The sequence below is a fragment of the Carassius carassius genome, chromosome 21 (genome assembly GCF_963082965.1).
Source record: "Carassius carassius chromosome 21, fCarCar2.1, whole genome shotgun sequence".
NCBI classification, from domain to species: domain Eukaryota; kingdom Metazoa; phylum Chordata; class Actinopteri; order Cypriniformes; family Cyprinidae; genus Carassius; species Carassius carassius.
In genome coordinates this window covers 31,725,322-31,735,711 of record NC_081775.1, presented here as the reverse complement: position 1 = coordinate 31,735,711, position 10,390 = coordinate 31,725,322, and the positions used below count along the sequence as shown (strand labels likewise).

At 35.4% G+C, this 10,390-nt stretch overlaps 1 protein-coding gene across 1 annotated transcript; it reads right to left on the bottom strand.

Moving 5' to 3' along the window:
* Positions 1–1,041: 1,041 nt before the first annotated feature.
* Positions 1,042–7,702, bottom strand: mrps27 (mitochondrial ribosomal protein S27). Its single transcript, XM_059504320.1, has 11 exons — positions 7,557–7,702; positions 7,111–7,188; positions 6,970–7,040; positions 6,508–6,566; positions 6,304–6,418; positions 5,524–5,602; positions 5,330–5,445; positions 5,147–5,249; positions 2,649–2,788; positions 1,721–1,852; positions 1,042–1,407 (listed from the first exon to the last, which is right to left on the bottom strand). The coding sequence occupies exons 1-11, from the start codon at positions 7,630–7,632 to the stop codon at positions 1,195–1,197; spliced, it is 1,182 nt and encodes a 393-aa protein (XP_059360303.1). The 5' UTR covers positions 7,633–7,702; the 3' UTR covers positions 1,042–1,194.
* Positions 7,703–10,390: the final 2,688 nt, after the last annotated feature.

Genomic DNA, 10,390 nt, shown 5'->3' with positions numbered 1-10,390 from the left:
GGCTGAAATCACACCAATTTTAGAGCTTGTTTTCAGCAGGGCAAAAGTTCAAGAATTCGAAACAGTCACAGAATTCCTGAAAGCACCTTCAGACGCCTGGTTTTGGCCCTTTTGTCTGAGTCTCCTGATAAGCAGCGACACTCACAGAATGTGTTTTGTGCCGGGGATTGTGGGATTGTGCGAGCGCAGTCGGAAACGCTGATGCCTTGAAGAACCGTTTAAGATGTCGATGCGTAATGATCGCGGTCTGTTTGAGCTGGAAGTGGATCAGTAACAGTGTTACGGTGTAATTCATGAGATGAAACAAAGACACACACAAACACAGAGATGAGATGATGATGACGGAGAAACTGACGGGTGTGACCAATAAGAAAAAAGTACAAGTGCTGGTCAAAAGATATATAACAGTAAATACAGTAAAAATAGTGAAATATTATTCTAATGTATAATACCTGTTTTCTGTGTGAATCTGTGTTAAAGTGTAATTTATTTCTGTGATGCTCCGCTGTATTTTCAGCATCATTCCTCCAGTCTTCAGTGTCACATGATCTTCAGAAATCATGAAAATATGATGATTTACTGCTCGAGAAACATGTCGTGCCGCACAATATTTTTGTTGAAACTGTCGTACATTTCATTTCACGATTCACAGATGAACAGAAAATCAAATAGAACAGCATTTATCTGAAATCAGTTTTGATCAACTTAATGCATCCCTACTGAATAAAAGATTTTTTTAAAAGCCTTTCATACTCTAATCTTTGATAATAATCTGAAAATATGTTCATGATTTCTGAAGATCATGTGACGCTGAAGACTGGAGGAATGATGCTGAAAATACAGCGGAGCATCACAGAAATAAATTACACTTTAACACAGATTCACACAGAAAACAGATGTTTTACATTACAATAATATTTCACAATTTTTACTGTATTTTTTAATCATATCAAAGCAGATTTGGCAAGCAGAAGAGACTTTACAAACTGTGTAAATCCTGTTATTCCACTGCATACAGTATGAAAGGGCCGAGACTAAATATAAGAGTATTTTCAATGTTTATTTATACTGTTCAGATTTACAGGGCGTTGAAAAAGAATCCAAATAATATTAACACACAACCCCTCTCTCAATCAGCCCAACCAAAGACAATAAACACGACAAACAATGCTGTGTGTGTCTGGAGGACAGCGGTCACAGTTTGCTCTTCTGGTTCTTCTCTCTCGTCTCTCTTTCTCTCTGAATGAGCTGCTGGCGCTCTGCCTCCCAGACGCTCACCGTCTGCTGATATTCAGCTATATCTGCGCCTTCACAGACCGCCAGCGTCTGCTGCGTCAGAGCCGACACCAGAGACTCCAGGCTCCTCGAGTCGATCCTGTCCTGGGACACGAGTCGCTCCTTCAGCTCCTAACAAAACATCCAGCTCACAAATCAACCCTGTAAAGCCTGACATATAGTATCTACAGCTGAAATGGAACAGAAACAGATCGAGAGGTTCATGCATCATCTAAATAAATCATCTTTTCATTGATGTGTGGTTTGTTAGGAGGACAATATTTGAAAATCTGGAATCTGGAATCGAAAATCATCTTTAAAGTTGTTCAGATGAAGTTCTTAGCAATGCATATTACTAATCAAACATGAAGTTTTGTGATCAAGTTTAAAAGGCGTTTATATAAATGCATGAATGTTTAGTGCATGTAAAGTAAGAAGAACTAACGTTGAAGCGGCTGATGTACTCTGGTAGTTTCTGTGTCTCCAGCTCATCTTCGTCCTCCAGCGGCGTGTCAGAGACGTTCGGTCCATCAGCGTTCACTGACAGATCCTGCAGGATCTTCTCCACGTGATCCAGCTGGAAGACACAGACATGCTTCAGCCATCAACAACTCAATCACACCGCATTACACTTATTTATTTAGCGCTAAATCAAAACGACTCAGTGCATTCAATATAAATGAGATGCAGTCACTGTATTAGTAGCAACATGCTCTTCTAGTTTTCAAAACATTTTGTAGAAATGCAGCATTGCATCAGTGTCTCAGCAATGAATGATCCATAATAACACTTCCTCCAGTGGAAAAGTGCATCTGCTGTTGTCTCTCACAGCTGTTTAAACGCTGCTTGATCTGTGCAGATTTCTCTCCTGATTCAGACCAGAACACTTTTTCACTGGAGGAAGTGTTATTATGGATTATAGACTCTATGTGTTTGAGTTAAAAACATCTTAATGCTGGATGTGTTTCAGGTTTTGTCTTCTCCAGATGTTCACTGATGGACTGGAGTGCTGTGGATTATTGTGATGTTTTTATCAGACTCTCATTCTGACGGCACCCATTCACTGCAGAGCATCCATTGATGAGACACTGATGCAGTGCTACATTTCTACAAACCTGATGAAGAAACACACTCCTCCTGATCTCAGATGAACTGAGGGTGAGCACTTTTTTTGGGGGGAGGGGTGAATTATTATTTTAAACATTTTCCTTCAGTATCTCAGTCGTTTTATAACGTCAGTGCAGTGATCTCAAAGATTTACTTCAAAAACATTATTCATGTTGTTTTTCTTTAAACTTTTCCCTCAGATGAGATAAATCCGTACCATGTTAAGACCTCATTATGGTCAATTAGTTATCTCTGTAAATACTCACAACTTCCTCCGATAACTTGACGTCTCTGAAGTCACACACAGTGTTCATGACGGCGAGGGCTCGCCCAAGATAACCAGAGGTCCAGATCAGGGGCATCTCGTGAAACACGGCGTGAATCCCTCTGGACAGCTCGACTTTACCTGGAGACACGATCGGGAGATGAGACTATCGGACATTCAGACAGAGAACTCTAGGACGTGCAAAGCGACATATTTGCAAAATAGTGCATGAGTTTCCTGAACAGCTAGTTAACAAATCTGGAGCAAAGAGGCTAGGTGCATTTAGACTGGTTTAGAAGTGTTTTTATAGTTGACTAAAACTGAACATAAAAAATGAAAACCATTAACATTTCTTTTTTTTTTTGTAACTTGAAATAAAATAAAAACAAAGTTAGTTGCAAGGCAATAAAAAAAAAAGTAACTAAAATTAAAATAGCAACAATTGAAAAGGAAAACAAAAAATATCCAAATATTAACATTTTATTAAAGGGGTCATGAACTGAGAGACCAAAATTCCTTTGATCTTCTGACATATAGGAAGGCACTGTACTATAAAATCATCCTGTAAGCCTCAAACGTTCCTGTTAGTCTAAAAACAGCTTATATTGAAGTCAGTCTGTCGAAGCTACAGCTTGAGGAAATGTCAGGATGCATCACTAAGAACTTGATCCTTTGTTCACTTCATTTTACCGCAGATTAGTTTACAAATAAGGCACAATTCGTCATGGGTTTTTCTGAAAGACTGAAACTAAAAGATGATGCTGTACGAATAAACTGGATCTGACAGTAATCTCACAACACTAGTGTGAGTAAATGTTTTTATTGCATGATCACGATTGAGTATTTATGCATTTTAAAGATGCTGTATGTAGGATTGACACCGAGTGGTTGAACTTGGTATTGAAGTCCAACTTCAAAATATTGGAGAGGGGTTTTTTCACCCAGCTCCTCCTGAGGCGTTTTTTTTAAATTACGAGATTAAAGTCGTAATACATAGAGAATAAAGTCTAAATGTTTCGAGAATAAAGTCGGAATATTACGAGAATAAAGTCTAAATGTTTAGAGAATAAAGTCGGAATATTACGAGAATAAAGTCGTAATATTAAGAGAAAAAAGTCAAAATATTAAGAGAATAAAGTCGAAATATTACGAGAATAAAGTCGAAATGTTTCGAGAATAAAGTCGTAATATTACGAGAATTAAGTCAAAATAATTCGAGAATAAAGTCAGAATATTACGAGAATGAAGTCGAAATGTTTCGAGAATAAAGTCGTAATAGAATAAAGTCGTAATATTAAGAGAATAAAGTCGTAATATTACCAGAATAAAGTCGTAATGTTTCGAGAATAAAGTCGTAATATTACGAGAATAAAGTCGAAATGTTTCGAGAATAAAGTCGTAATAGAATAAAGTCGTAATATTACCAGAATAAAGTCGTAATGTTTCGAGAATAAAGTCGTAATATTAAGAGAATAAAGTCAAAATATTATCAGAATAAATTCGAAATATTACCAGAATAAAGTCGAAATATTACCAGAATAAAGTTGTAATATTACGAGAATAAAGTCGAAATGTTTAGAAAGTTGTATTATTTTGAGAGTATAGCCTTAATTGTGCATAAATGTCCCGGATTGAGAGCACCAGGAGAAGGTGCAGGCCACCGGGATTGATTCGAATATTTTTGCAGATCGCTGTATTTATGTGAAACAATTCACAAAATTAAACTATTTTCTTTGTGAAAATTCGAAACATTCCGACTTTATTCTCGTAGCATTACGACTTTATTCTCGTAGCATTACGACTTTATTCTCGTAGCATTACGACTTTATTCTCGTAGCATTACGACTTTATTCTCGTAGCATTACGACTTTATCCTCGTAGCATTACGACTTTATCCTCGTAGCATTACGACTTTATTCTCGTAGCATTATGACTTTATTCTCGTAGCATTACGACTTTATCCTCGTAGCATTACGACTTTATTCTCGTAGCATTACGACTTTATTCTCGTAGCATTACGACTTTATTCTCGTAGCATTACGACTTTATTCTCGTAGCATTACGACTTTATTCTCGTAGCATTACGACTTTATTCTCGTAGCATTACGACTTTATTCTCGTAGCATTACGACTTTATTCTCGTAGCATTACGACTTTATTCTCGTAGCATTACGACTTTATCCTCGTAGCATTACGACTTTATTCTCGTAGCATTACGACTTTATTCTCGTAGCATTACGACTTTATTCTCGTAGCATTACGACTTTATTCTCGTAGCATTACGACTTTATTCTCGTAGCATTACGACTTTATCCTCGTAGCATTACGACTTTATCCTCGTAGCATTACGACGTAAATCTCATAATCTTAGAAAAAAAAAACATTTTTCAACGTGGCAATAAAACAATTTGAATCAGTGAATTATTTAGCAAAGGAATCGACTCAGTTGATTCAAAGTTTAATAAAGCTTAGTTTCTCCCATCACTGAGGCATACACACCAATAAGAGCCAATCCCAGAAGCCGAGCGCTGAATCCGACGGAGTTCTCCAGCTTCAGTCCAGCCAGCATCAGAGACGCTCCCATGCTCCTCTCCTCCTGCCACTGAACAAACACAGCACAAACACTTCACTAATACAACCCTGACAGGATCTATCAGCACATCCACACACTGATCTACTCACACTGAGCTCAGGCTTGGTCGCCAGATATCTACTGAGGGCATAAAGGGACAGAATCTGTGTGGAGATTCGCTCAAACGACTCCTGAAGCATCACTTCCTCCACCACCGAACAAGCTCCTGGATTGAACACATCAGAGACTCCTCATCACTGTGTTTGTCTTGAGCAGATGTCTAGTCAGCCACAGCATTACAAACCTTTAAAGTCCTCATCTTTTATAAAGGAGTCCATCAGAAGATTGAAGGTGAAGTCATCAGGAAACATGCCAAACTGAACCTACGGGCAAATAAAGGGTTTAATATGAAAAACGGCTCTCAAGGATTTTAATGTTGTTGTTTTTTTTGTCTTCTGCTCATCGAGACTGCATTTATTTAATCAAAAGTACAGAAAAAATTTAAAATATTATTAGAATCCAAAAACGCCTTTCTGTGTAAATATCTATTAAACTGCAATTTATTTCTGAGATGCACAGATGTATTTTCAGCATCATTCCTCCAGTCTTCAGTGTCACGTGATCTTATGACGCTCATAAACAATCATTTAAAAGTTTGGGCGAATCAGTTTAAAATAATAATACTTTATACACGTTTAACGCACATGAAAGTGACACTAAAGACATTTATAATGTTAAAATAGATTTCTATTTCAAATAAATGCTGTTCTTTTCAGCTTTCTGTTGATCACTTAATCCTGAAAAATAAAATGCATCAGTTTCCACAAAAGTATGAACCGATTTCAACACTGATAATAATCATCATATTTTCATGATTTCTGAAGATCATGTGACACTGAAAACTGGAGGAATGATGCTGAAAATACATTGGAGCATCACAGAAATAAATTACACTTTAACACAGATTCACACAGAAAACAGCTGATTTAAATAGTAATAATATATCACTATTTTTACTGTATTTTTAATCAAATAAATGCAGGGTGAGCAGAAGCGAGAAAGCATAATCTGCCATCATCCAGACCTTGTTCTTCAGCGAGTAAAGGGCTTTATCTCTGGCACCGTATTTAAGACAGTGTCGGATCCAGCTGTGGATGGTCCAGTCCCGAAGATACCAGCAGTTAGGACTGTGACGAAACCTGCGGAGACCAACACATCAACAAACCCCACAGATGCACTATATAACTCAATCAATAACCTTATTAAAGAGTCCTGTAGTGATACTCACTTATATAGATAATACTGTGCTTGATCCACTTCCTCTTTTGATGATAAGTTATCTATGAACTAAACAAAATGCATGCATTAAATCATCTCTCAATGGATGTCTGGTTTGTGAGGAGGACAATATTTGAAAATCTAGAATCTGAAAGTGCAACAAAAAATCTAAATATTGAGAAAATCATCTTTAAAGTTTTTCAAATTAAATTCTTAGCAATGCACATTACTAGTTTTGATATATTTACGGTAGGAAATTTACTTAAGGAACATGATCTTTACTTAATATCCGAATGATTTTTGTCATAAAAGAGAAAAGTATAATTGTGACTCATACAATGTATTGTTGTCTATTTCTACAAATATACATCTGTGATACTGATGACTGCTTCTGTGCTGCAGGGGGACACATGTGTTTTGTGTTTATAATGTAATGTTTGTGTGTATAATGTAATGTTAGATGATGTCTCACCCTGGCGATGAGCAGAGAGCTGACCGGAAGTTTCCTCGCATATGTTCTGTCCATCAGAGAGGCCAACTGACCTGCAGAGCACAGGTTTTATAATAAACCCAGACAGAAAGAGAAATAAAGACAGACGAGCAGGTGTCTCACCCAGGTCCTGTACGTCTCCCGGTCTCTGCTCCCAGACAGTAGAGTCTGTGTACGCCGAGGACAGCAGACATCTCCTGACTGACACACAACATTCATTAACTGTTAATTAATCTTTACAATTAGTCATTTAGCAGATGCTTTTATCCAAAGCCACTTACGCGATTTATTAAATCGGTCACTTACAACGATTGTATTGTCAGTATAATCACTTGAACTGTCAGATAACGTATTTATATAATTCATATAATATTTATTTAAAAAAAAAAAACTACTAATTTGAGGGGAAAAACGCAGGTAACTTCAAACGAACGGACGCGTCTCGCGATTCACCTTCATTCCCCTCCTCACACGGCTCCAGCACAAACCACACCCGTACGCTTATATATTCATCCTGATCTGAATTTAGTGTGTATGTGTAACTATGATCAATAAATGTTGACACTCACCGATCGATGTGTAACTGACGCATTTAGTAAACGTTTTTACGGGAGACAGACAACGCTGCAGGATGGAAGCCGCCATCTTTAGAATGAACCATTCGGCGCGAAGAGGGAGGTTCGCAGAACTCCCGCGATTTGGAATCGCTTGGATGTATAACATTTAGAAATACTTTATTATTACTAACACTTATAGATGGATAGACAGGATTTGTTAGCTATATCAAAGGTATACACCTTGTATTTTATAGTACATTGGTATTTAATCAACCAACCCTGCGCATCGGCAATGGTATGGTCTACTCTGAAGATAGCGCGTTAAACGGTTAAAATTGTTTTAATTATTTTTAATAAATTAACTATTGAATTGAAAACCAAGGGTTGTTTTTGAATACTATATAAGCGCAATTCTAATATTAGTATTATTTATAACGCCCCTGGTAGTCACGTGGTGCGATGTAGGTGTGTCCGATAGAGGACGCTCTAATCTCATAATCTCCGCGGATTTGAAAACGATTTAAAAATACACCTCAGAAACACACATACATAACAAAATACACTTTCTAAACATCCGACTGATTTTACAATCGACAGAAACCAAAGACACTCACAATTTACATGAACTGAGCTCTGTGTATTAAAACTCTTTCCCTTCACTGCAGTCATTCATCTAAAACTGTTTTAGAGACCTGAAAGATGACCGAAGAAACCCAAAATATGACCTCAATATCTTTTAAATACATGCTGTAAACAGCAAAGTAAAAAAAGATAAAAAAATATTGAAATTGAAAATATATTTAGTTTCAACCATTTATTTTTTAATGTATTTTAGAGACAAGAAAACACATAAAAGTATCCTTTGTGTTATAATTTCACAAAGTGTTTTTGTGAAAGGTATTTAATTTTTATATTTTCTGCTTCCGTGTTAACTTTAGTTGAAGCCTTTTAGTTGTGTACTTTTGTCATTTTTAGTAGGTAGAATTTTAATTAACAGTTATTATTAATTTATATTTAGGTTTTAGTTGGAAAATTAGAAATGCTGCATTGGAAACAAGCTACAATAAAATAAGTTAAAGTTTTTGTATTTTATTTCAGGTATCAAACATGACTTTATCTAGGCCTGTTTATTTTATTTTATTTTTAAAAAATATGTTTTTGGATTTATTTAACCATTAGAATCCTGATGTTAATGTATTTTCTCTGATTGAAATATATACAGGGTAAAAAAAAAATATATTTAAAATAATACAAAAAAATAGCCTTAAAATTTTAGATACAATTTTTTTATGTGAACATATTTTAAAATATGTTTTTGCAAATATTTTCAAATTTATTATGATTTTTTTTTTGCCTGGAAAATGTTCTTTTAAAGGCTGCGTGAGTCTGTTCTGAAGTGTACCTGTGTCAGGGTCGGGTCATTAACCGCAGGCTCTGGTCACACAGAAGTAGAAGTGAACAGAAAATCTGTTTTTTTTTTTTGTTTTTTTTCTCTGTGTTTACAGAAGCCCCTTTGTCCTGATTCATCCAGGACTTTCAGTTCAGCAGCGACGGTTCACAGTACCTGATTCTGTGTGTTTTCATAGGCTTCAAATGAAACATTGAGGTGATCGGAAGACAGGAAGAGGATCTGAGCACTTCCTCTTTGCTCTCAGAGTTTCATCAGGACAAATCCTCAGAAGGTGTGGTGCCTAAAAAAGGCCTGAGAGTTGAATATTCTCTCACAGGGATTTGAAAACGGTCTCTTCTACTCAAAAGACTGCTTTTATTTGATTAAAATACAGTAAAAATAGTTATATATTATTACTATTTAAAACAGATGTTCTCTATGTGTGTATCTTTTAAAATGTAATTTATTTCTGTGATGCACAGCTGAAATTTCAGCATCATTAATCCAGTGTCACATGATCTTCAGAAATCATTCTTGAATTTAATTTATTTCTCAACTTATTCCACTGTTTCTACTATCAGAAAAAAAATGCATTGGATGTCTTTCAGAGATGTTCAGAAACTATAATTATGTGTGTATATGTGCTGGATGCTTTTCTCTTTTTCTATTTGCGAACTGAAAGTGTGCAACCACATTTTTTGTTGTTGTTGTAAAAATCAGATTGGTTTTTGTTCTTTTTCTTGGAAACAATAGGCATCCACAATGAGAAGTGCGTTAAAGGGCTTGGACTCGGCTTATTCTCCAACACTTCCGTTTCTTTGCTGAGGAAGTGTGTTCCTCTTTTTAAGGAAGAAAACCTGTCCAAAAGGTTGTAGAGTAAAAATAGACCACAGCTAAGTTTACTTAAGAATGTATTTTGCTTGGCTGGCTGCTCTGATATTTTACTGTAACAGTATATACTAGTCTTAAAGTTGCAAAAATTGTATTTTTGTCTCATTTTCCAGGTTCAAATGAGACTCAGAATGACTAAAGATATTACATTTTGTTTTCTGAAATATGTATTTGAATTAATTGAGTTTATGATTTTAAAAAATCTGCCAATTGGGACAGAAAAAAATATTTATTTTTATTATATTCCCTTTGAATTTTGAAGTTAGTCTTTCTCATATTTTTAGGTATAAACAATGCAAAAAAAAAAAAAAAAATATATATATATATATCCTACTCAGTATTTTTTAATTGTTACTTATTAGAAATATCCATGTACTTGAGAAGCAACTTGATTTCTTATTTTCTAAAAGAATGAATTAAATTAAGAATTAAAAAAAGAAACATACCTGTCAAAAAAGTGAGAAAAAAATTAATAAATATTTTAATTTAGAGTAAATTGTTTTATTGCACTGGATTTTTTTTCTATCTTTCTTTCTGTTTTTAAGCAAAAACGAATAAAATGTTG